This window comes from Bos taurus, chromosome 4 (assembly GCF_002263795.3).
Source record: "Bos taurus isolate L1 Dominette 01449 registration number 42190680 breed Hereford chromosome 4, ARS-UCD2.0, whole genome shotgun sequence".
Taxonomy (NCBI): Eukaryota; Metazoa; Chordata; class Mammalia; order Artiodactyla; family Bovidae; genus Bos; species Bos taurus.
Genome location: NC_037331.1, coordinates 106,973,056 through 106,999,715, shown reverse-complemented (window position 1 = coordinate 106,999,715; position 26,660 = coordinate 106,973,056). Strand labels below are relative to the sequence as shown.

General features: G+C 46.6%; 1 protein-coding gene across 6 annotated transcripts in view; it reads left to right on the top strand.

The window, feature by feature from the left end:
* Positions 1-15,178, top strand: part of TCAF2 (TRPM8 channel associated factor 2) — a 34,674-nt gene extending 19,496 nt beyond the window's left edge. For 5 of the 6 annotated variants that reach the window (XM_005205822.5, NM_001101924.1, XM_005205821.5 and 2 more), the window contains 7 exon segments: positions 1,370-2,003; positions 5,288-6,279; positions 6,551-6,645; positions 7,874-8,087; positions 8,408-8,647; positions 10,657-10,994; positions 14,041-15,178. In XM_005205822.5, the coding sequence (XP_005205879.1) occupies positions 1,381-2,003; positions 5,288-6,279; positions 6,551-6,645; positions 7,874-8,087; positions 8,408-8,647; positions 10,657-10,994; positions 14,041-14,283 (2,745 nt within the window). In that variant the 5' untranslated portion in view covers positions 1,370-1,380 and the 3' untranslated portion in view covers positions 14,284-15,178. 6 annotated transcript variants of the gene reach the window in all.
* The last annotated feature ends 11,482 nt before the right edge of the window (positions 15,179-26,660 follow it).

Genomic DNA, 26,660 nt, shown 5'->3' with positions numbered 1-26,660 from the left:
TGAGGGCAGACCTAAGAAACTGGGAGGTGTTTCCCAATCATTTAGTCAGAGCTACCAGAACGAATTTTGTTTCTGAAAAGTCAACTGACCTTTTTGTCCAGAGAAATAATGTCCTGAGTCATCTCAGCTTAACTCTTACTTTGATCTTCTTGCTCCTGTGGAATCCAGCCCCACCCTCACACCACTCAGGTTCTGCTCCTCCAGCCCCCATGGGGCTTCTCTCTGTTAAAAAGCTCCCAGAGAGAAGGCTGCGGGGAAGGGATAGTTTGAAGTTTTTAATGGATATATCCACACTGCATTTTTAAAATGGATAAACAACTACTGTATGACTCAGAGAACTCTGCTCAATGTTATGTGGCAGCCTGGAGGGGTGGGGAGTTTGGGAGAGAATGGATACATGTATGTGTCTGCTTGAGTTACATTACCATCACTCTTTGGCTTCCCTGGTGGCTCAGACGGTAAAGCGTCTGCCTGCAATGACGGTAAAGTGTCTGCCTGCAATGAGAGAGACTCGGGTTCAATCCCTGGGTTGGGAAGATCCCCTGGAGAAGGAAATGGCAACCCACTCCAGTACTCTTGCCTGGAAAATTCCACGGACTGAGGAGCCTGGCAGGCTACAGTCCCTAGGGTCACAAAGAGTCGGGCACGACTTCACCTTCACTTTCTTTCACTTTCTCCATCACTGTTTACCTGAAACTTATCATGACACTGTTAATCGACTATACCACAATACAATGTAAAATAAAAAGTTAAAAAAAAAGTGCTCGCTTGCAGCATTTCAGGTCTCAACTTAAATCTCAGGTCTTAGCTTCAATGTCGCTCTCTCATGTGGGCCTTTACTGTAACCCCATCTAAAGTAATTTTCTGGTTGCTGGATATCACATAACTTTTATTTTCATCTAACAATTATTAATGGCTGCATTTTATCTGCTTGTCTACCTAATTATTGTCCTTCCCCTTCTCAAATATTAGATTCGTGAAGGCAGGGACCTTGTCTGTTGTGTTCCTTGCTGAACCCCCGGGCCTTCCACCACTTGGGGTACCTAACAAGTGGTTTTCATCTGAATGCATTATGTATGTATTTATTTATGGCTGCATAAAGTCTTAGCTGTGGCTTGTGGGATCCTCTCTACCAGCTCACTGTTGGGGCTCAAGGGTGGCTTATGGCCCTGCTGCATGTGGGATCTTAGTTCCCGGACCAGGGATCAAACCTGTGTTCCTTGGATTGCAAGCAGATTCTTAACCACTGGAATACCAAGGCAGTCCCTGAATGCATTTAGTTTTCTTTCTTTCTTTTTTTTTTTTTTTTGCCCCACACATTTCTTCCTTTGTTCTGACCAAGCTGAGTCTTTGCTTTCTCCTCCTGCAGCTCACTGAACCATGGCGACAACTCCTGCGGCTGCCTTTGAGGCCCTCATGGATGGAGTGACGAGCTGGGAGCTACCCGAAGGCCCTGTTCCCAGTGAACTCCTTCTTACTGGAGAGGCTGCCTTCCCAGTGATGGTGAACGATAAAGGCCAGGTCCTCATTGCGGCCTCCTTCTATGGCCGAGGCCGCTTGGTGGTGGTGTCCCACGAGGGCTATCTGCTGGATGCCGGCCTGGCCCGGTTTCTTCTCAATGCAGTGCGCTGGCTCTCTCCCTCTCCTGGGGCGCCTGTTGGTGTGCACCCATCCCTGGCATCACTAGCACACATCCTGGAGGGCTCCGGGGTGGAGGCACAGGTTCACCCAGAACCAGCAGAACCCCTGGGGGTTTACTGCATCAGTGCCTACAATGACACCATGACTGCGGAACTGATCCAGTTTGTGAAACGTGGTGGGGGCTTGCTCATCGGGGGCCAGGCCTGGCACTGGGCCAGTCAGCACGGTAGTGACCAGGTGCTGTCCGAGTTCCCAGGGAACCAGGTGACCAGTGTGGCCGGAGTGTACTTCACTGACACCTACGGGGTCAAAGGCCGCTTCAAGGTCTCCAAGAAGGTGCCCAAGATCCCTCTCCAGGTCAGGTAAGTAGTGTTTCCCTCCCGGGAGTCTGATGCATGTCCACAATAAATCTGATCCTCATCAGTGAGCTTCCGCTTTAATACACATGGTGTCCTACTGCTTTTCAGAACCACCAGAAAGAAAGGTAAAGACAACTATAATGCACTAAGGCCCAGGAAGGGCTGAGTTCTCACTTTTCCTGCTGGCTGTGGCCAGAGCAACAATCGATGTGTTAGAAGTGCTTGTCTTATTCATCAGTCTGTCTGAGCCTGGGTTAGGCAGGGTGGGGGCTTCCCAGGTGGCTCAGTGGTAAAGGCTGGAGCTATGCTAGGCCTGTTCAGCAGAAGAGCTGGGAGTCCTGATGGAGGGATGTCTGATGGGAACTGGAGCCCAAGAGAAGACACAGTGACAGCCAGAGACACAGCTTGAGGGAGACAAGTACCTTGGCTCCTTTCTGCCTCCAGGCTTGGCTGGTGAACTGAACTGGAGTGAGGAGAGAGGACAGGAATCGAGATTTCCATGATCAAATACTTTTAAGGACAGTTGTTGCCACTTAGGGAGCTGTACAGGACTAGGAAAGGAAAGATTAGAGGAGGTCAGAGTTTTGGATATTTGTGGTTTTGTGTAGCTCGTTAAATCAGTGACTCGCTGTGCGTGGCCACGGGTAACAGAAGCCATGCTGTAGTGGACTGATCTTGTAGTCTATTTCTCTTCTGTAACAAAGTCCAGGCAGATAATCAGGGCTGTGGCATTAACTCCTTGCTTTATGATAACCCAGGTTCATTCATGCATATTCATTCATTCCCTCTCTTGCTCTCTCTTTCTCTCTCCCTCCCAATCTCCCTCTATCTTTGTCTCTCTTCCCCTTTACCACTTCCATGACCCACACCCCTCCCTATGATGATGCTTCACATTTATCCTTATGATTTCAAGATTGCTACTACTATTTTTGGCAATATAATTACACCCCAGCAAGAATAAGCTATAATGAATATACCTGCTGCATATGTCTCTTTTAATGCAGATAGTAATATGTTTTCTGGGAGCCCTGACTATCAGACTTCTGTAATGTTTCAGTGGCCAAAATTAGCTCACCTGAACAACTCTAGCTGCCAGAGGGCCTGAAGAGCTGAATATTTTTAAATGGGCACTGGCACCTCTGAAGAAATCAAGATTCTGCTGTGAGGAAGGGCATGTTGTTCAGTTGCCAAGTTGTGTCTGGCTCTGCAACCCCATGGACCGCAGCACACATGGCTCCTCTGTCCTCCACTATCTCCTGGAGTTTGCTCAAATTCACGTCTATTGAGTCGATGATGCTATCTAACCATCTCATTTTCTGCCATCCCCTTCTCCTTTTGCCGTCAATGTTTCCCAGCATCAGGGTCTTTTCCAATGAGTTGACTCTTTGCATCAGGTGGCCAAAGTATTGAAGCTCAGCATCAGTCCTTCCAATAAATATTCAGGGTTGCCTTGTTTAGGAATGACTTGTTTGATCTTGACTGGAGATCAGACCAGTCAAGGAAGGGCAGACACACATTTAGAAAGTAGTTAGCAGTGTCCTCAGCCCCAAGGCCTGGCACGCTTAGACTTGGTTCCCTCTGAAAAGGTTGGGAGGTGATGAGTTATTCAGAGAACCAGGGTGGATCTGATTCATTCCAACTTCTCTTTAAGTCTGAGGGACAAACAGGTAAATCTCACCAACTAATTCCTCTTAATAGTTCCCAAGGACTCCTATCCAGCAAACTAAACCTGTTTTCTTGTTTTTCTTCATCTACGCCTACATTTTTCATCTCTGCCACAGAATCTGAAGTACCTTTTGTTTTGTTTATGTTTTGAAAACATAACCAGAAGGTATCACATCTAAAAGAAGTAATAATTTCTTAATGTCATTATCCATTTCCATAATGGTCTTATTTTTTCACAGTTTTTTGATCTTTTATTAAAACCCAAATATTTTGATAGCTTGATATGACTTCTATGTCTCATATAATACTGAGTTTTCTTTCCAATCTTTTTATCTCTTGCTGTTTTTTTCTTAAGGAAACTAGGTACTTTGTCCTGAACAGTTTACCCATAGTATAGAATGTGTTTCCTTGAAAAAAGTCTGTGTTTTGCTGACTGAATCCCTATCGTGAAGTTGAATAAAGTCCTTTGTTCCCTATATTTCTTGTAAATTAGAAGTTTGATCTAGATTCTACATCAGAGTTTGGCAAACTATGGCACGTGAGTCAGCCCCCTCTGTGTGTTCAGTTCAGTCACTCAGTTGTGTCCAAATCTTTGCAACCCCATGGACTGCAGCATGCCAGGCTTCCCTGCCCATCACCAACTCCCGGAGTCCACTCAAACTCATGTCCATCAAGTCGGTGATACCATCCAACCATCTCATCCTCTGTCATCCCCTTCTCCTCCTGCCCTCAATCTTTCCCAGCATCAGGGTCTTTTCCAATGAGTCAGTTCTTCACATCAGGTGGCCAAAGGATTGGAGTTTCAGCTTCAGCATCAATCCTTCCAATGAATATTCAGGACTGGTTTCCTTTAGGATGGACTGGTTGGATCTCCTTGCAGTCCAAGGGACTTTCAAGAGTCTTCTCCAACACCACAGTTCAAAAGCAGTAATCCTTCGGCAGTCAGCTTTCTTTTTCTCAGTAACAAGTAGTAAATGCAGTCATCATATTTAAGTGGCACTTTTTAAAAAGAGTGCACGCTAAGTCACATCAGTCGTGTCTGGCTCTTTGTGATCCTGTGGACTGTAGCCCACCAGGCTCCTCTGTCCATGGGATTCTTCAGGCAAGAATACTGGAGCGGGTCGCTGTGCCCTCCTGCAGGCATGGCAGGATCTCGACCCAAGGATTGAACCCCTGTCTCCTATGTCTCCTGCATTGGCAGGTGGGTTCTTTACCACTAGCACCACCTGGGAAGCCCTTTAAAAAGAGTGTATAAATCTTCAAGTGTAGTATGAAGAGTTTACTTGTAACACATTCCTAGATCAGAGCTAGCATGTGGAGAATGGGATTTGATGTTCTATACTGCCTTCTTTACAAAAATGTTACTCTGAAGAATAGAGGTACTTTTTAACTTCATTCATTTCTATGTTCAATAGTAAGCTTACCTCAGAGATACTGTGAGTTCAGTTCCAGACCACTGCAATAAAGTGCGTCACACGAGTGACTCAAATCTCCAGTGTTATTAATGAGAGTGAGAAAATTGCTGTGAACTGTGTAACCTCCTGCCCTTCCAGATTTCTGTATTCAGTGAGCCGGTCTCAGTGGTTCCGCATCCGAGAGCAGCCCCTTTGTTCCTTTTCCAGGTGTGGGGAGGACCTCAGGCAGGATCAGCAGCAGCTCCTGGAAGGGATCTCGGAGCTCGACATCGGGACGAAGGGACTCCCCTCGCAGCTGCTGGTGCACGGGGCCCTGGCCTTCCCCCTGGGCTTAGATGCCTCTCTCCGCTGCTTCCTGGCAGCTGCCCGCTATGGCCGGGGCCGGGTGGTCCTGGCTGCCCATGAGGGCATGCTCTCTGCTCCCAGTTTGGGACCCTTTTTACTCAATGCTGTGCGCTGGCTGGCCAAAGGCCAGACAGGCAAAGTTGGGGTGAACACCAGTCTAGAAAAACTGCACACCCTGCTGTTGGAGCATGGTCTTGAGTGCAGTCTTGAGCCCCATCTGACAAGTGGCGTGTGCGTCTACTGCTGTACAGCTTACAGCGACAAGGAGGCTAAGCAGCTGCAGGAGTTCGTGGCCGAGGGGGGTGGCTTGCTGATCGGGGGCCACGCCTGGTGGTGGGCCTCCCAGAACCCCGGCCGCTCCGCGTTGGCTGATTTCCCCGGTAACGTCATACTGAACAGCTTTGGCCTCAGCATCCTACCTTGGACCCTGGACCCGGGCTGTTTCCCGGTCCCTTCCGCCGACAGCCTGAACTACCACTTCCGCAAGGCGCTGTCTGAATTCCAGGCTACCTTGAACCTCGAGGGTGGCAACTTGGAGAAGAACTGGCTGGCGAAACTGAGAGTGGATGGAGCCGCCTTCCTCCAGATTCCCGCAGAGGGGGTCCCTGCCTATGCCTCCCTGCACCGGCTCCTGAGGAAGCAGCTGCGGCTGCGTCTTTCGGGGTTCCCAGCTGTGAGCCGGGAGAACCCGGTGGCCGGTGATTCCTGTGAGGCGGTGGTGCTCTGCCTGGCCACAGAGCTGGCGCGCTCTGGCACTGACTGCTCCGAGCTGGCACAGGGGCTTGGAGCCTGGTCCTGCAGCTCCAATCTGTGCCCATCAGAACACACAGTGGAGATCAATGCACGCAACCCAAGTAGGCCACCAGGGGCCTGGCGGGGGACAGGCGGGGGGGCTCGTGGGCTCCGTGGGATCTTGTAGGGGCTGAAGGTTCGGTGGGCCAGTTCCTTTCTCCATCAGGCACTTTCAAGGAGATGGGAGTGGGGTTCTGCCCTGGGCTTAGGTGGGCTTCAGGCAGGAAGCATGGATGAGCTGAGGTGTGCAGGGCAGGGCTGTACCTCTGGGAGGTGCTGCGAGGTGCGGAGCAGGGGAATAACTCAGCCTTTGCTGTGCCTTTTGTCACCCAGGCGATGATGCCTGGATGAGTACAGGGCTTTACCTCCCAAACGGACAACTTACAGAAGTCTGCTTGTGTGAAGCTGCAGCCTGTGCCGGCCTGAAGGTAAGGCTCGGACCCCGCCACTGCCTCCTTTCATTCTCATCCAGCTCACTGCTCTTCTGCCAGAGTGCAGGAAGGCATCGTCCTATCCACGTTACAGGTGAAGCAGCTAAGCTTCTGGGAGCCTAAGGGAGTGACTCCCTGCAGAAGGAAATGGCTACCCGCTCCCAGTAGTCTGGCCTGGAAAAATCCCATGGACACAGAGGAGCCTGGCAGGCTGCAGTCCATGGGGTCGCAGAGAGGAGGACCCAACTGAGTGCGTGTGTAGAGCTCCTCCCCTCAGACCGAGTCCTCTAAGACAAGCCCTCAGCTCTCTACGTTCCGACGGGAATGTGGGGGAAAGGACACCGGACATATTCTGAACCGCAGGCATTTCCCCGGCCCGGCCTTTCTGGGTTTTACATCTTTACCTTCATCTCTAAAGGGTGTGCATAACCCCATCACTCACAAACATAGACCATGATGCCAAATTAAAATTGCTCCTGCCTCAATTCTGAGGGTCACTTCCTACCACAATTAGGGTCTCTTGGGGGTCAGTCTCCCTTCTCGCGCTCACTTGCAGTAACCCTGAGAAAAGCAGACCCAGGCCTCCAGACGAGATGCACTCTGTCTGAGCAGGAAGGGAGGCTGGGATGAGCCCTCATCCCATGTCCCACTGTGTCTGATGGGCCTCCTGTCTGGCACGAAGGGCGGCCAAGGATTCCCTCTGCCTTATTCCCAGCATCAGAACCGCCTCAGGGGCTTGATCCCTGGTGTAGGAGCCCAGGTTCTGTCTAGTACAGAGGCACCATGAGCTGCTAATCAATATCAGCCTCAGGGTTATGTCTGGTCTGCCTGATGGTGGTCCACTGTGGTGGTGGTGGTGGTTTAGTCGCTAAGTCATGTCCAACTTGCGATCCCATGCACTGTAGCCCGGTAGGCTCCTCTGTCCATGGGATTTCCTTCTCCAGGGGATCTTCCCAACCCAGGGATCGAACCTAGGTCTCCTGTTCTGCAGGCAAATTCTTTACCTACTGAGCTACCAGGGAAGTCAGTCCACTGTGGAGCTGTTTAAATCCCTAGAAATATGATTCTACGTACCGTTCAGTGCATATGACTTTTAGAGTGCTACCATCTCATGGTTTGCATGCACCACTTACAGAAAGGGGAGGCTGGAGTTTTCTCAGAACCTCCCACACACAACCCCGCAACCACAGCCCAGGGAACCAGCATGGTGCAATTCCCTTTCCAGTTACAGATTGGCTGCCACACCGACAACTTGATGAGTGCCAGCAAGCTGTCTCGAGCCCCTGTGGTGACTCACCAGTGCCATATGGACAGGACCGAACAGTTGGTCTCCAACCTCTGGGGCGGCCTTCTCTACGTCATCGTGCCCACGGGCTGTAACCTGGGGCCCATGTCCATCACCATCAAGAGGGCTGTGCCTGCCCCGTATTACAAGCTGGGTGAGTGGACTGAACGTGGAGGGGAGGAGGAGAGCAGGGAATGCTGTGTAGTTGTGGGCTGGTTGCCAAGGAGCGGAGGCGAAAGGATTGGTGGACAGGAGGAGAAGGGACTGCTGGAGATGGCAGTGGAGGCAGCAATGAGAAATCCCTGTGTCCATGGAGACTTCAGGGCAGAACAGAGGGGAGGGTCTGGGGGCCCATCCTTCTCTGCACAGCATGTAGTCGTGCATGGTAATCGTCCCTTATCTCAGTGTCCTCCTCCTGGTCAGTTCAAGGGAGGTGGAGGAAGTGGGGGACGGTTCCGTGATGTTTATGCCTAGGTGAGACATCCCTGGAGGCGTGGAGGAGCTGTATTCAGGAGAGCCCGGCTCCCTGGGGAGAGCTGGCGACAGACAACATCATCTTGACGGTGCCGACTGCAGACCTGCGGGCCCTGGAGGACCCAGAGCCCTTGCTCCGCCTCTGGGATGAGATGATGGAGGCTATAGCCAGGCTGGCGGCCCAGCCCTTCCCTTTCCGCCGTCCAGAGAGGATTGTTGCTGATGTGCAGATCTCAGCCGGTAGGTGCTCCAGAGGGATGCTCCTAGCGGGTAGACACCTTTTCTTTACTATTTTGCATTTCTTTGGGCCTGTTGTTTTCTTTCTTTCATTCTTTCTTCCTTCCTTTCTGTAGTGTCCTTGTCTGGTTTCGGTATCAGAGTGATGACAGCTTCCTAGAATGGTTTTGGGTGGATTCTGTCTGCTTCGGTCTTTTGGGAGTTTGAGAAGGATCGGTATAAATTCTACTGTGTTTGTTGGGTAGAGTTCCTCAGTGAAGCCATCCAGTCCTGGACTTTTTGTTTGTACCGAGGTATTTTTCTATATATCGATTCTGTTTCACTTTTAGTGAGTGAGTGATCTGTTCAAATTGTCTGTTTCTTCTTGTCGCAGTTTGCACAGGCTGTGTGTTTCTAGAAACTGGTCCAAGAAATTTGTCCATTTCTTCTTGTCCAGGTTGTTGGCATGTAACTGTTCATAGTATTCTTTTTTTCCCCCTCCTTTTTTAAAATTTATTTATTTTAATTGGAGGCTAATTACTTTACAATATTGTATTGGTTTTGCCATACATCAACATGAATCCACCACGGGTGTATACATGTTCCCAATCCTGAACCCCCCTCCCACCTCCCTCCCCATACCATCCCTCTGGGTCATCCCAGTGCACCAGCCCCAAGCATCCTGTATCCTGCATCAAACCTGGACTGGTGATTCTCTTAGGATTTTTTGTATCTCTGTGGGAGAAATACCATTTGTTACTTTGTTTACTTGGGTCCACTTGCTCTTCTCCTGAGCCTGGCCAGAGTTTGTTGACTGTCCTTTCAAAAAACCAGCTCTTGGATTTATTGATCTTTTCCATTGTTTTTGACTCTATTTTAGTTATTTTCTGTCTGATCTTTGTTATTGCTTCCTTTCTGCTGACTTTTATTTTGCCTTTTAAAATATCTAATATGTGTAAGGCATAATTTTAACAGTAAAGTAAGGGGAGAAAACTACATTGAAGACATGGAGATGAAAAGATGTTTACATGCAAAAAGGTAAATCATGTTCACCTACAGGGTAAGAATTCACAGAAGGGTGGAACAGTCTCAGAAAAACTGGTACTAGGACTTCAAGATGCTGGTGAGGATTCTTTCAAGGAGAGATTATAACCTCTGAGATATCTCCTTCAACCATAATTCAGATTTGCAATGAAAAGAGGGGGTAAAAAGACTTAATACTAAGTAATTAGTGGTTTAGAGAAAAGGCAATGGCACCCCACTCCAGTACTCTTGCCTGGAAAAATCCCATGGATGGAGGAGCCTGGTGGGCTGCAGTCCATGGGGTCACTAAGAGTCGGACACGACTGAGTGACTTCACTTTCACTTTTCACTTTCATGCTTTGGAGAAGGAAATGGCAACCCACTCCAGTGTTCTTGCCTGGAGAATCCCAGGGACAGGGGAGCCTGGTGGGCTGCTGTCTATGGGGTCCCACAGAGTCGGACACGACTGAAGTGACTTAGCAGCAGCAGCAGAGAAAAGAAGGACATCTTTTGCTTAAAAAAAGGGGGAAAAATTCAAAAAAATTCCTTTGGCCATATTTGTAATCTTTTAACAAAGGGCAAGATTTTCATTGTTAAAAAGCATTGTTGAATTTGGACAACAGTGGTTTCTACAAGAGAAGGAATAACACTGCCTAGCCTCAAGGATCTCAGATTTGGATACAAGACCTAATGTTGCAGACTAGCATGCAAAGGAAACTCACACGAAAGGAAGCACTGAATTATAGTGGGAATGGCTATGTAAAGAATTAATATTCTTTGGGGCAAGAGAAAGCGGGAGGCGTAACTCCAGAGTGGAAGTATGGGAAGGAGGCTGGGCACTCTTTGGACCAAGTCAAGGGGGGCATCAGCTTTCTAAGTCAGCAGGGAGATTCTGGAATTATCGGGTGCAGGCAGGATGGTGAGGAAAAGTTACCCAGTGGAGAGGAACGAAGGGAGATGGGTTTGGGTGGACCCTCCCCCCGTGCCTCATTCTGCCTTTGTGTTCCCAGGCTGGATGCACTCGGGCTACCCCATCATGTGCCACCTGGAGTCAGTGTCGGAGCTCATCGATGAGACGGGCATGAGAAGCCGCGGGCTCTGGGGCCCCGTGCACGAGCTGGGCCACAACCAGCAGCGGGAGCAGTGGGAGTTCCCCCCGCACACCACCGAGGCCACCTGCAACCTGTGGTCGGTGTATGTGCACGAGACGGTCCTGGGCATCCCCAGGGCTCAGGCCCACCCCGCTCTGAGCCCTCCAGAACGGGAGAATAGGATCAAAACACACCTGGAGAAGGGAGCCCCCCTGTGCGACTGGAAAGTGTGGACAGCTCTGGAAACATATCTGCAGGTACTGAGCAGAAATTCAGGGAGATGGGTGCCCCCAGACCCTCCATCATGGGGCATCCCAGATCTCAGGAACTCTCCAAGTCCTTTCCACCCCCACCAGCCTGCCCACCACCTTCCCTGGCTGTGGGGTGGTGCCTCTCAGGTCAAATATCTCTAAAATGCAGATAATGACACCTGCCCCACTCACATCCTGTGCTTTTGTGTATGTAAGAGAAAATGACAACTATTATGAGAAAAAAATAACTAGAGAGACATACAGTCTCTGGGTATATCAGGCAAGAGCAGATACTCTGAGTAAAACACCCTTGAGACTGAGTCATGTCTCTCCCACTCACTGGCTTGTCCTTTGACCCCTAACGAGTGCCTTGGAAATGGTGATTGTCTTGCTTTGCTTTCTCTCACCTTAGTTTTATGGGGTCAAGTGAGTGTTGCATCCCTTCATAGTGTGAGGGGCAACTGCATCACAAGAAGACCTCTTAGGAGGTAACTGTCAACGAAATTGTCAGGTTTCCACCACCCACTTGAAGCCAAAGTGTCTTCAGAATGAATAAGTAAATAACCAACCCAACAGAAGAACACCAAAGTCTCAAAGTGAGTTGATTTCCTGTGACATAAGCAGAAATCCCTTTCCCCTCTCCCATCCTGCTTTGAAGTTTAATATTTTCAAGCTGTGAAAGCCACGCCCTAGTCAGATCTCCTGCCCTGTCTGCTATGACCCTCTAAATAATGGTCATGGCTCACATTTCACAGCCACACTGAGTCAGAGAGTCTAAGCATCCTGACAAACATCACACATTTAAATGATGGGCCCAGAACCTATGGTCAGGAGTGACAAGCCCAGGCTTTTGCACATCCAAACCCTCACTTTGATTTTTCTTTTTTCATTCATTTTCTGAAGATCTGAGTGAGAGACAGCCCCAGTCAATGAGATAACTGCATTGTATCAGATCTGGATTCTTCTAGAGCCAATCTGAGGATTGCAGGGAAACAGACCCCACATGGTAGTTGCGACTGAAGTGTAAGGCAAAGCCCTCATTCCTCTCTACCTGCTGACCCACTCACCATGAGTATCATTCTGCAAAAGCTCTGGGGAGACCTCTCATCCTGGAGTCCAAGACTTGGTCTCAGGACAGATGGGCACCTTCTGTTTTCTCCACCTGCGGTAGGTCTTCTTCCCTTCTTTCCTCCTGCCGTTGCCTTAGCCCAGATCCTTTGCATCCTCCTGTCCGCTCCAAAAGCCTCTTAAGTTTTTCCCCCATCTTGCTTCAACCACCTTCGATCCACCTTCCACACCAACTCCAAAATAATCTGAATATTCCATGGTTAAGTCCCTCGAGTGTGCTCCTTCACATTCAGAAGAAAGGGGAAATGCTTAGATAGGTGTCGAAGGCCGTTCATCATCAGACCTTCACCAACACTCCAGCTCCCAGTTTCCCACCTCCTTAATTATCCTGCAGTTTACGGAGCCGCTTCCCACTAGGAACTCATTTGCCGATTCGGCTTCTGGTCTCCCCATGCTTCTCTCCTGCAGCTGAAATGTGCTGAACGTCTTGTCTGTTTCCTGTCACATCACCTGTCCGAACTCAGCTCTCTTGTCCTCTTCTCCCGACATCATCTCCTGGACAAGCCAGCCTCTTTTGTAATGTGTTTACTTACACATCCGTCTCTCGGGTTGACCAGGGACCTCCAGAAGGACGAGAGCCCTAATCATTTTGGCCTAGCGCAGTACCTGACACACTGCAGATGTTTCATAATGTTATATGTGTAATAATATGTTCGGTGTGGTGATGTATTAATAGAGATGAGCAGGAGGACTCACAAGGCCACGTCCGTGAGGACACAGCCGTGAGATCACAGGGAAGCTGATCAAAGCGCACCTGTCCCTGCGGTTTCATACCCCAGACTCAGAGGATTCTCCTCCAGAAAAGGAGGAGATCTTGGAAACCCCAAGATCACTGCTAGCTCTAAATTTCTGTGGAAAGTGAAAGTGAAGTCGCTCAGTCATGTTTGACCCTTTGCAACCCCATGGACTGTAGCCCACCAGGCTCCCCTGTCCATGGGATTCTCTAGGCAAGAATACTGGAGTGGGTTGTCATTTCCTTCTCCAGAGGATCTTCCCAACCCAGGGATAGAACTCAGGTCTCCCACATTACAGCAGACCCTTTACTGTCAGAGCCACCAAGGAATCAAAACTTTCTATAATCTTAGCAAATAAGAGTTTCCTACCCATGGCTTTCAGGTAGGTTCTTCCCTATGAAGTATGAGTCACTCATATGTTGAACCGCTTGTGACGTGCCTGCTAATTTCTTGTTTTGCTCCAAAAGCAGTGTCCTATAGAGAAAAACGGTAGCCTTGAAAATAGTCACAGGTCTGAGATGGCTTGAAAAACAAGAAAAAAAAAAAAAAAGATTTTATTATGTCTGAAAGATATTTTAAGTTCCCAGATTTGGGGACCAAATTCCCATCTCAATCGAGCTCAAATCTATCTGATGCCTAAGTCAAGAAAACACTTGGGAACTGAGAATACTACTTCTTTTTAATTAAAGAAATTACAGATAACAGAGATAAGTGTCATTTGTTGAGGGTTTACCTCTTTTCACAGTTAGGTTTCTTGTGTAGCCCCCTACTAGATTCAAAGGGTACAGGGTTTGTGACCAAAAAGTGGAATGAGCCAACAGGATCTTGTTTATGATCAGAAGTGAGATGGGGAGATAGGGGCGAGTAAAGAAGCAAAGCTAGCAATGGCTTCCAGGTGGCGCTGATGGTAAAGAACCCATTGCCAGTGCGGGAGATGTAAGAGATGCGAGTTCAATCCCTGGGTCAGGAAGATCCCCTGGAGAAGGAAATGGCAACCCATTCCAGTATTCTTGCCTGGAGAATCCCATGGACGGGGGAGCCTGCACTCCATGGAATGGCAAAGAGTTGGACACAACTGAAGCGACTTAACACATACACAGAAATCACAGGAAATGAGATACACTCGTGAACATGCATGCTGCAGTATTTCACAGACTTACACCTCATTCTGCCCCTTCCTCCTTTTCCAGCTCCAGGAGGCCTTTGGGTGGGAGCCGTTCACCCAGCTCTTTGCTGAGTACCAGACCCTCTCTGACATCCCCAATGACAACCCTGGCAAGATGAACCTGTGGGTGAGGAAGTTCTCTGAAAAGGTGCAGAAGAACCTGGCTCCGTTCTTTGAGGCCTGGGGCTGGCCCGTCGAGAAGGAAGTAGCTTCTAGCCTGGCCTGTCTGCCTGAGTGGGAAGAAAATCCCATGAGGATGTACATCTAGACTGCAATGTCGACAGTGGGCACCCAGCAGTGTGTGTTTGGAACAGGGGTGACCACAGAAGGGCGGGGGTGATCACTCGCCCACTCCACCTCCCTGTGTTTCTTGCTAGTGCGCCCTGAGCCTGAATCCTCCTTTGCCGCCTGTCCTCAGGAAGTCCTTTAAGATGCTAAGACAAAATGAAACCAGCTTTCTCAGGAAAACACCGCTGTGCTTCTTTTCTCGTATCTCTGCCTCTATGCTCTCTGCCACCCAGAGACTTGCTTTACCATCCTCGCTCTCCTGCAGAGGATGTTTCTTTGAGTTTCTGCAAGCTCTTGGCTTCTATTTATGACCAATTATTTTAAAGACTCTGGATTGCATTGTAATCTGATATCACTCCCTCACCCCAGCTGGCCCTGAACAAACCTCTTATCTCCAGCTCTCAGAAGCTTTCTGATTGTAAGAGAGACTTGCTGTTCTAATGGAGATGGCTGTGAACCAGCTTTGGTTCTATGTAAAGTCACTCAACTCTCTGTGCATCTGGATTCTTATTCATGACATGGGGATAAAAAACATGTTTGATCACCACCTGTGTGCACATAAGGGAGCTCTTCAGCCCAGTTTTGTGTGGACAAGCTGCGAACTAAATCTCCCTTCAAAGTCTACCTCTTTGACGTTTGCATTCAGTGCCTGAGTGCCGGAGTCCAGCTCCAGCAACCAGGGTTCCGACCCGAAAAGATGGATGCTGTCGGCAAGAGAAATGAGACAGCCTCTCAGTTTTCTATGGACCGCCTGTTTATTCCAAGTTTAAGATTCTCCTTTATACTTTTACAAAAATATTAGGCCAGAGGTTTGACATTTTCAGTTCCCCCTCTCCCAGATTTATTATCTCCATAAATCATTGTTGCTCTTCAGAGTTCCTGCTTCAGTGATTCTTTCAGAATCAGCCTTGTCATCTATTATCTACCTCTTCTAATGTGTCCTATAGTTAACTTGTGATTACATTGTAAATCATGCTACATTCCTCAGTTTACTACTTATCTTCCTAAATCCTGTTTGCCCCTAACATCCTGAGCTCACTATCTCTCAAAAAGGCTTCTAGCTATAGTGTCTCTAAAAAGTCCTAACTTCTATAAGCTATAGTAAAATATGCTAACTTTACACCATTCCTTAAATCTTTAACCTCTAACTATTTTAATTATTTCTAAGCCCTGAATTCAGTAAACTTTGCCATAAACATTCTCCTCACAAATAGGCTTCAGATATCAATCCCTCCAATGACCTCAAGCTACGGCCTATGTGCTCATCCTGGAACACTCTTTTGTAAAAGTCCTTGAACAAATGTTAATAATTAACTTTATGAATTATTTTCTGAACACAACTGCAGAAGGCTTTGTGCCTTCACATGCTCCTCTTAAGAACAATAAGCACCTTAATATTCCTTTTCAGTCAACTCAGCCAAGGAGAGGAAAAGACAAGTCAGAATTACAAGGCCTAACTCCTTCATCCCGGGATGCGTGCCTGCAGAATGAGGAGAGGGGGCTGGGGGCCGTGCCTCCATTTTGTCAGTAATGCCTAACACGGCTCCCGACATCGCCCCCTTTTTTATTTTTTAGAGCATAGGTATAAAACTCAGTAGGTAGAGCAGAGACACTTCGGCTGAGTATCCTGAAAAGGCACGGGGCTATTACACAAATCAGAACTAACAGGCATAAGCACATGGCCGCATTAATCATTGTTGTAGAAAAGGATCCATGTAGAAAGATGCCCCTCCAGATTTTAGAAGAGGGAATTAGAAAGCCATTGAGAGGAAAAGTCAGACTCCGCCTGTTTCATATTCTGAATATCTTGATGAAACTTAGAAATATCAATACTAAAATCTGAATGATTCTAGATGCCTAAAATATGATTTCTAATGCATTCCCAAGAGTGCATGGACTCATTCACTTGTAGAGGGGTAACGCACATCCATTTAAATTCAGCATGGCACCTTAAAGACAATTTAATTTTTAAATTTGTAATTTCTTGCCCCATAAGCAGAACAGCTTCTTCTAAAGCATTGACCTTATTTTCTATTTTCTTATCTATAATTTCCTGCATAGTAAGAGCTACGGAGACAGTTTTGGACAGTTGATCGACAAACGAGGCCGTATGCAATTCTTTTGACAGCGCAACAGCAGAAACTGTAACTGATGCGATTCTGGCAATCAAGGCAGTTATTCCCACAACCAGAGCTGCAATGAATCTCTTAGGTCGAGAAATTAAGCCATTAAGTTCATATAAAACTTTCAACGCATAATCATCAAACCATTGTCCCTCTAATTTCACAGGAACCATCAAATATGGTGGCTGCTTTACAATCATCGCAGCCTTATAATTATTATAATCATTCCCATCAACACGCTTTGATATAAAACAATCCACACATATAACATTGTAAACAGTTTCTCCTTCAGAAACTTCCAAATCACTCTGATGGCTGGCCAACAAAAAGGCATAGGGAGAATGCAAGCAGGCCCGTACGATATATCTTTGTTCATTTAAAGGTCTATGTAAAGTCACAGGTGCCATGGCAGCCAGTCCTTTCCATAACTCAGGCTGCATGGGACCCGTCCCATCGAAGCTCACTAAAGGAGGAACCCATCCATCAGCATGCCACCTAGTAATTACTAAAGGCATAGGGAGAAATGAATTATTCCATGTGGACCTATAACGTTCTACATAAATCAAGTCCCATCGTTGATTTGAAAGATAGGGGCACCCCCATTCGGTCAGAAAATGTTTGGTGGCAGCAATGGGAATAGATAACTTTATGGCGTACATGCATTCTTTCCAACGAGGAAAGCCAGAAATTCTGCTTATGCTTTCCCAGGCCTGTAGTCCTTGTTCATCAGAGTCCGAAGTGGGGAGTGCACAGCTCGGATAGTCCTTTAAATGAGGGGCTGCCTTTTTTAAGTCATAAAATAGTCTTTCTTGTGCCCCTGGCATCAGCAGCTGTAAAGACCAAAAGTCTCTCTTGCCATCGCATCTCAGAGAATCAGTAAGCATGCTTTCAAGGAAGTGCTAATGTATCCATTCAAAACTGGAGCTGCTCCTTGTAGAGAGGAAGGTATGGCAAAGCAAATAGGTGGATAAACGGACACGCCTGAAAAATTGAAGGGAGTGCTGACCACTGTTTTAACATTATTAGGATAGATGGAAGCCCCGCCCAAAAGAAGAGTATCATTAACAAAAACACGAATGGGCTCATTCATCCAATCAACAGGCTAGAAAGAAGGTGGATTAGGCAAATGAGCCCAATGAACTTTTTCTGAGCTGGAGGGCCTCGGCTGACAAGCCAACACAGCAAGCAGAGTACCATAGGAGTGGCCTCATATCTCCCCCTTTCTATTAATTCTTCAGCTCGCTGAGCAAGATGTTTTAGCTGGCCCCAAGTTGGTACCGTGCTGGAGGTGGTTGTTTAAGTACGATGACGGCGACATCATACTTAAGCTCTGATACTTAAGGTAAGGTACTTGAGGTGAGGCAGAATACGGTTGAACTCGATCAGCATGTCTCTCCTGAAGCGCCAGGTGCCTGAAGCGATGTACTAGCGGTGAAGCCTCAGGTGAAGGGTCACTGGCCCTTTGGCGTTTCCTTGGCTCCCTCAGGTCTGGACTCGATGAGCTTCTGGTCTCCCCATCTTTCCTCGGTCCCGGACTCCAGGACTCCAGGACCCCAGGGATCTTAGTAACCTCAGGGGTCCAAACAGGAGAAGTGGAATCCTGTGGAAACACACAGGCATACCCTCTCCCACAAGTTAGCGGTATGTCTGGCCCTTTCCACTCTCCTGGAAGGAGGTCTTTCCACCTAACCAGAGGCCGAGTCGTAGCCCCTTTAGGAGTCCAGTGTCTCGTCATTGCAGTCTGCCCCTGTGTGTCCACGTTAAAATGATTAATTGCAAACATAGCATGGTGTAAAACATGATGTGGAGAGGAATATTTAAATTCTCCCTGTCTTTATTTAGCTATCTCACTTTTTAAAGTCTGGTGCGCCCTTTCCACTACGGCTTGGCCTTGGGGATTATAAGGTATTCCTGTTGAACGCACTATAGAAAATTGTTGACAAAATCTCTTAAAAGCAGCAGAAGTATAAGCTGGGGCATTATCTGTTTTTATCTGTTCGGGGAGTCCTATTTGGGAAAAGCACTGAAACAAGTGCTGAATTACATCTCTTGCTGCTTCACCTGATCTAGCAGAGGCTGTAATAACATGAGAAGAGGTATCCACGGTAACATACACAAAGGACAGTTTTCCAGAGGCCGGGATGTGGGTTACATCCATGTGCCAGAGAGCATTCGGCCTAAGGCCTCAGAATGTTGGGCAATTTGGACATAACTATTTGTCTAGCTGCTTCCCTAGGGATATGAAATTCATACCTTAAACCAGCTGCATTTTGATGATGAATTTTGTGAGAATTTTTGGCCTTGTCAATCTTTTCGTGTAAGTTTAAAGCAATTACTTTATGCATCTGCCAAGGCATTTCCTTCATGCAAAGGGCCGGGCAAGCCGGAATGGGCTCTAATATGTCCCACAAAATATTTCTTATCTCTATGCTTAATTTCCTTCTGTAAATCAAATAACAAGGAGAAGATGGTAGTCTTATTTTCCGGAATATTAGCAGTTTCAATATGAGGAAATAACCTGACAATATATCGGGAGTCAGTCAAAAGATTGAAGGTGTGGTCTCTTAAACGTTGAAAAGCCCAAATAACCGCCCTCAACTCAGCTCTCTGGGCCGACGTCTCTTCAGTTACCTGAACATGGGATTTTCCATCAATAATTGTGACTGCTTTACCATTAGAGGAACCATCTGTGAAAACCAAAATTGCCTCTTCCAGAGGTTGAATAGAAAATTTCTTTGGAAAAATCACTGGATGTGTTTTCAAAAAATGCAATAGGGGGCTTGAGGGCAAATGAAACAAAATTTGACCCCTGAAATCCATCAGGGCAACTTGCCAATCATCACTGTTTTGTAAAAGAAATTGCAGTTGGTCCTTATTAAATGGAATCACTATATTTGCTGCTTCTTTTCCAAAAAGTTCCACACATCTTTTTCTACCTTTTATAATTAATTGTGCCACCAAGCTGGGATAAGATAAAACTATTTTTCTTGGGGTCACTGGTAGATGGAGCCATTCCAATGGGCCTTCTTGCCACAAGCATCCTGTAGGTGTATGCTCTGCGGCGAGAATAATTAAACCCCATCCTCTGGTAATATTAATCCTAATCAATTGATCATTTAAAGCCTGATCCACTTTAACAAGAGCCCACTCTGCCTCACTAGTCAACTTTCTCTTAGAACTGGGATTAGGATCACTTTTTAAGCAATCAAACAGAGGCTTTAAATCTGCAGTAGTCGGTTTTAAACGTGGGCATATCCAATTAATATCCCCTAATAATTTCTGGAAATCATTTAAAGTTAGTAAACGATCTCTCCACAGCTGCAAAGGGGAATGATTCTTGGTATGGGTATTTAATACCCTCCCTAAATAAGAAAAAGGAGGATTTACTTGTATCTTATCTGGAGCTTTCTTTAAACCTCAGCTTTCCAAGGCCTCAATCAATTCAGATAAAGTTTGTTGCAACAAGGCTCTGTCCTTATGAGCTGCCAAAATATCATCCATATAATGTATAAATATAGATCTTTATCTTTTCCTCTAACATTTTGTACAGCTTGGTCTACAAATTTCTGACACAATGTAGGGCTATTTTTCATTCTCTGAGGCAAAACCTTCCACTGAAACCTTCTATAGGGCTGTTTAAAATTAGCTGAAGGGAGACTGAAACCAAACCATTTATAATCTTGATCAGCCAGGGGAATGACAAAGAAACAATCCTGTAGATCTATAACTATGACATTATACTGAAAAGGCGCAGCCACTGGGGAAGGGAGACCTGGCTGGAGGGCCCCCATGTCTTCCATAGTTGCATTTATAGCTCTCAAATCTTGTAACAATCTCCATTTTCCTGATTTTTTCTTAATAACAAAAATGGGAGTATTCCAGGGGCTATTAGAAGGCTCTATATGGCCGGCTGCCAATTGTTCCATAACTAAATCCTCAGCTGCCTGTAACTTTTCAGCTGTTAATGGCCATTGCTCCACCCATACCGGGTCATCAGATTTCCAGGTAATAGGGTCGGCAGCAAGAGCAACAGCCTCTAGGATAAATTTGAATATCCCAGGCCTTCTCTATTCTTGTTGGGAACCGCCTCTAATGGCGAAACAATTCCCTGCTGATCTTTACCAAGCCCCTTATCAGGATTATACCTCATTTGCAGCATTTGATTAGCAATCTTTTCATCTGGGCTATATAAAAGCATTCCCATCTGAGATAGTGTATCTCTCCCCCATAAAGAAAAAGGTAGTGAAGGAACTACATATGGACAAAAAGTGCCTTGTGCCCCCTTCTCATCTGACCATGTCAAACTTTGTGAGCTCTAGAAGGAAATGGCAACCCACTCCAGTATTCTTGCCTAGAGAATCCCAGGGACAGGGGAGCCTGGTGGGCTGCCGTCTATGGGGTCGCAAAGAGTCGGACACGACTGAAGCGACTTAGCAGCAGCAGCAGCAACCAAAGGCACTGACCCTATTCTTACCAGGCCGGCACTGGTCAAGCGTGTCGGCCAGGACTAGGGCCAAGCTTCTCCAGCAATGCAAGAGACGTCTGCTCCAGTATCTAACAGCCCTGACATTTTATTTCCTTGAATTAAAAGATCTCTTAAAGATCTAGAAGCTGTAATTTCCTGCACCCAAAAAGCAGATCACTGGATCCAAATCCTCTGGGGCCCCTAGCTTGAGAAGTCAAGGTTTTTCTTGTCTGATAATAAGGTAAAAGCAAAAGCTGTGCTATTCTTTGACCTTTATTAATTTGCACGGTTTTAGTAGGCAGCGAGATCAAAACTTTAATTTCCCTAGTGTAATCAGAATCTACCACACCAGGCACCACAGAAATTCCTTGAAAAGAAAGCGAGCTACGCCCCAGCACACGTCCTACAATGCCCTCAGGTAGGGGGCCAGCCACTCCCTTAGGAATCGGAGGAACCGGCACACCACGGGTTAATATTGTTGCGGTGGTGGAACTGAGGTCCAGTCCTGCGCTACCTGGGGTTGATTGGCAAGGCTTGTTGCCCATGCTTGGCAGGACATTGCCAGCAAAAATGCCCCATTTGGCCACAAGAGAAACATTTTTTATTTGTAGAATCGTTTCCATTACGATTAATCTCTCTCTTTTTTTTTTTTTAGCCTGGGTGAGGCCCCCCGAGGGGGTTTTCTCCAAGGAGCAGGCTCTGTATATTGTGCACGCGTCTGCTTTAAAAGCGCCTTTGTTTCAAAAAGAACTCTTTATCTTTCTTAGCCTTAGGCAGTGCTCTGGGAGGCTTTGGAGGCAAAGTGGGGAACTCCTGGGTCCTGCGAGGCGCAAGCGGAGGTGGCGGCGGTCGCCTTAAATCAGAAAGTGGTGGATAAATTTTTAAAGGTTTGCTTAAAGGGGGAGGGGGGCTCGCCAGGGCGCCCAGCAGCAGCGTCCTGTAAGCCCTCTCTTTCCTCAGGAGGTAGAGCAGTCTCCCTCCTTTTCTTCATCAATGGCAGAAAACATGATCTGCGCAGAAGGTGGAGACCCACCACCCACCGCTATAGCCTCCCCCATAGGCTATCTAACGGCCTCATGACAGGGGTCCAGGACTTTTCTAATCATATTCCACAGAGCAAAAGCATCTATAGGAACCTTTTCTGGCTCATGCAAAGTATAAAACAAACGTAGAAATGTAGACAGCCTTCCTGTGCTTACTTTAACGCCTCTATGGGCTAACATATGAAGTAATATTTCAATAAACATTTGTCTATTCTTAGATGCAGAAAGACCCATTCTTCTAGAGAATGTTCTTACTGATTCTGTACCCTCCTCACCCTGCCTAAACTGCAGAGGGGTGCCGGCCACCCACAGGTACAATCCTAACCATCCCGCGTTACATTCCCAGATTACTTCCTCTTCAGTGTCCCCTGTTCTGGGCGCCACTGGCCGGAGTCCAACTCCAGCAGCCAGGGATTCAGCCTGAAAAGATGGACGGTGTCGGCGAGAGACATGAGACAGCCTCTCAGTGTTCTACGGACCGCCTATTTATTCCAAGTTTAACATTTTCTTTTATACTTTTACAAAAACATTAGGCCAGAGGTTTGATATTTTCAGTTCCCCCTCTCCCAGATTTATTATCTCCATAAATCATTGTTGCTCTTCAAACAGAGTTCCTGCTTCAGTGATTCTCTGGGGATCAGCCTTATCATCTATTATCTACCTCCTCTAATGTGTCCTATAGTTGACTTGTGATTACATTGTAATTCAAGCTACATTCCTCAGTTTACTACTAATTTTCCTAAATCCTGTTTGCCCCTAACATCCTGAGCTCACTATCTCTCAAAAAGGCTTCTAGCTATAGTGTCTCTAAAAACTCCTAACTTCCATAAGCTATAGTAAAATATGCTAACTTTACAACATTCCTTAAATCTTTAACTTCTAACTATTTTAATTATTTCTAAGCCCTAAATTCAGTAAACTCCTTTGCCATAGACATTCTCCTCACAAATAGGCTTCAGATATCAATCCCTCCCATGGCCTCAAGCTACAGCCTATGTGCTCATCCTGGAACACTCTTGTAAAAGTCCTTGAACAAATGTCAATAATTAACTTTATGAATTATTTTCTGAACACAACTGCAGAAGGCTTTGTGCCTTCTCATGCTCCTCTCAAGAACAATAAGCACCTTAATATTCCTTTTCAGTCAACTCAGCCGAGGAGAGGAAAAGACAAGTCAGATTTACAAGGCCTAACTCCTTCATCCCGGGATCCGGGATCCGTGCCTGCGGAATGAGGAGAGGGGGCTGGGGGCGGTGCCTCCATTTTGTCAGTAATGCCTAACGCAGCTCCCGACACTTGAGTGAGAGTATTTAGTGAATATGAATGTTGTGCCCAGATGTGGTGTCAATGATAGTCTTCAAGATCCTAGCCCATCCTGTGCGTCCTTTCTCCTGTCTCTGGAAGGATGTTGGGATATAACTTCACCCCAGGAATGGTGTAAACTCAAATGAGATGGTGTGAACTCAAGCTGGAGGTTACAACACTATTGGGGTTTGGTCTTCTTGGTTAGTTTCATCTTTGAGTCCTTTTGCTCCAGCCAAAGGTGAAAATCACTCTAGCAGCCCTACCAAGTCCATCAGCCTGTTGGTTCTTGGCACAAAACAAGCAGCTGGCTCCTCTGGTCACCGTGGACTCAAGGCACTGTGAGTCCTCAACAGCAGCAGTGCTGAGACGGCTCCGATGGAACAGCATTCTGCGTTGTAGCAGACCGAGTTAATCACACTCTGACTGCCCCACAACCCAGCATCCCCTGAACTTTCTTATCATCTCATTCCAGTCCATCCTGGCTCTTTGGCTGGGTGGAGTTCCAGTTAGAGATTCATCTCCAGGAGTAGCAGAGTGTACACTGAGCCATTTTCCTCGAGCTTGGTTTTTAAACCATAGTTTTGTTGTTCTCAGTATCATTCCCTGGGCTTTGTCGAAGACACAGTGGCCCCTCAGGCAAACAGACCTGGGGAATGTCTTTCTCTGAAGCCCATCAGCACATCCTTCTCCCAATTCGAGGATAATTTCCTTTTATTTCACTCATGTCCTTCGTCAGGTGCATTTATAACAGAAAAAAAGGTCAATAAACACTTGTTCTGTTATACAGAGTGAAGTCAAAAAGAGAAAAAAGCAAATATTGTATGTTAACACATATATATGGAATCTAGACAATGGTATTAGTGAGCTTACTGCAGGGAAACAGCGTAGACACAGACTAGAGAACGGATTTGTGGACATGGTAGGGGAAGGAAAGAGGCGAACGGATGGGGAAAGTAGCATCGACTTACATACACGATCAAGCGTGAAAGAGACAGCTGGTGAGAAGTCGCTCTAGAACTCGAGGAACTGAGTTCAGCGCTCTGTGATGACCTAGAGGGGCGGGATGGAGGGATTCGGGGGAGCTGATACATGCATAATTATGGCTGATTTGCATTGCTGTATAGCAGAAACCAGCACAACCCTGTAAATCAATCTTCCTCCAATTAAAAAATAAAATGGGAGAATAAATCAATAAATATTTGTTCACTGAAGGAACAGTCAGTTCAGTCACTCAGTCGTGTCCAACTCTTTGCAACCCCATGAATCTCAGCACGCCAGGCCTCCCTGTCCATCACCTCTTGAGGTTGGTAGTATCATTACCCCACTTCATAGATGAGAAAGGGAACACTTAGGGATGTTAAACAACTTCTGAAGTCACAAAGCCAGTAAGAGGAAGAGTCACAGCTTGACTGAAGCCCATAGCAATGACAAACTCGTGGAGCTTTCTCCCATGGATAATATGGGATAACAACTCCCAGAGTTCGCTCAGACTCACGTCTATCGAGTCAGTGATGCCATACAGCCATCTCATCCTCTGTCGTCCCCTTCTCCTCCTGCCCCCAATCCCTCCCAGCATCAGAGTCTTTTCCAATGAGTCAACTCTTCGCATGAGGTGGCCAAAGTATTGGAGTTTCAGCTTTAGCATCATTCCTTCCAAAGAAATCCCAGGGCTGATCTCCTTCAGAAGGGACTGGTTGGATCTCCTTGCAGTCCAAGGGACTCTCAAGAATCTTCTCCAACACCGCAGTTCAAAAGCATCAATTCGTCAGCACTCAGCCTTCTTCACAGTCCAACTCTCACATCCATACATGACCACAGGAAAAACCATAGCCTTGACTAGACGGACCTTTGTTGGCAAAGTAATGTCTCTGCTTTTCAATATGCTATCTAGATTGGTCATAACTTTCCTTCCAAGGAGTAAGCATCTTTTAATTTCATGGCTGCAATCACATCTGCAGTGATTTTGGAGCACAAAAAAATAAAGTCTGACACTGTTTCCACTGTTTCCCCATCTATTTGCCATGAAGTGATGGGACCAGATACCATGATCTTTGTTTTCTGAATGTTGAGCTTTAAGCCAACTTTTTCACTCTTCTCTTTCACTTTCATCAAGAGGCTTTTGAGTTCCTCTTCACTTTCTGCCATAAGGGTGGTGTCATCTGCATATCTGAGGTTATTGATATTTCTCCTGGTAATCTTGATTCCAGCTTGTGTTTCTTCCAGTCCAGCATTTCTCATGATGTACTCTGCATATAAGTTAAATAAGCAGGGTGACAATATACAGCCTTGACGTACTCCTTTTCCTATTTGGAACCAGTCTGTTGTTCCATGTCCAACAGTAACACCATCTAATACATAATGAACAGTCTTTATGCCGCAGGCTTGGTGAGAGGCATTTCCTATGAGTTATCTTGTATAATCTTCACCACAGACCTCTTGAGGTTGGTAGTATCATTATCCCACTTCATAGATGATAAAGGGAACACTTAGGGACATTAAATAACTTCTGAAGTCACAAAGCCAGTAAGAGGAAGAGTCGGATCTTGACTGAAGCCCATAGCAATGACAAACTCATGGAGCTTTCTTCCATGGATAATTTTCCATTTAGAAAAAAATTCACCTGGAAAGGTTTGGGCTTATCCATGCTCATTATTGAATTTTTATTAAATATCAAGTTTAGCCTCCAAAAATGTATCGGTACCTGATCTTCCAGTTGCCCTGGCATGTGATTAGCCTCGCTATATAGAGAGAAAGGATTTGAACTCAGGCAATTCAACTCCAGAACTGGTGTTCTTAGCCATGACATTAAGGATGAGTAATGGAATGGATAAAGCTGGGTTGAAGAGGCTGCCACAGAGACAAAGACAAAACCTGATTTTCCCCCAGGTGCCCTGGAGTAGAATCTAGCACCATTCTCCTTCCTACAGGAAGACTGTGTCTCTGCTGCTGTTTCTAAGTTCAGAATTCATTGTGTGTAACTGGGACACTCCGAGTATTCTGTATTCCAGAGCACACTTGCTCTCAAGGATGTCAACGCAGTTCTGGTGAATTGCCAATGAATGCCATTTGCTGGGAGCTGTTCTAAGTACTTTTTATTTGTTTATGCTCACATCAGTCCTACAGAATAAGTACTATGGCTGTCTCCATTTTTCAGGGAAGGAAGCACATTTCCCCCCTGGAAGTTGTACTGAGGACCCACAATTTTAGCGAGCATACTGAACGATATTACTGCGTCTGCCACAACCTGCAGCTCTGCTTGCATGGAACTATGTGTATGGCTACTGAATCACCAGATGACCAGATGAAAACTACCAAAATTCCCTATTTGCTGGGCAGGAATTAAACTCGGACATAGAGAACAGACAAATGGACACAGCAGGGGCAGGAGAGGGTGAGACACATTGAGAGGGTAGCACTGAAA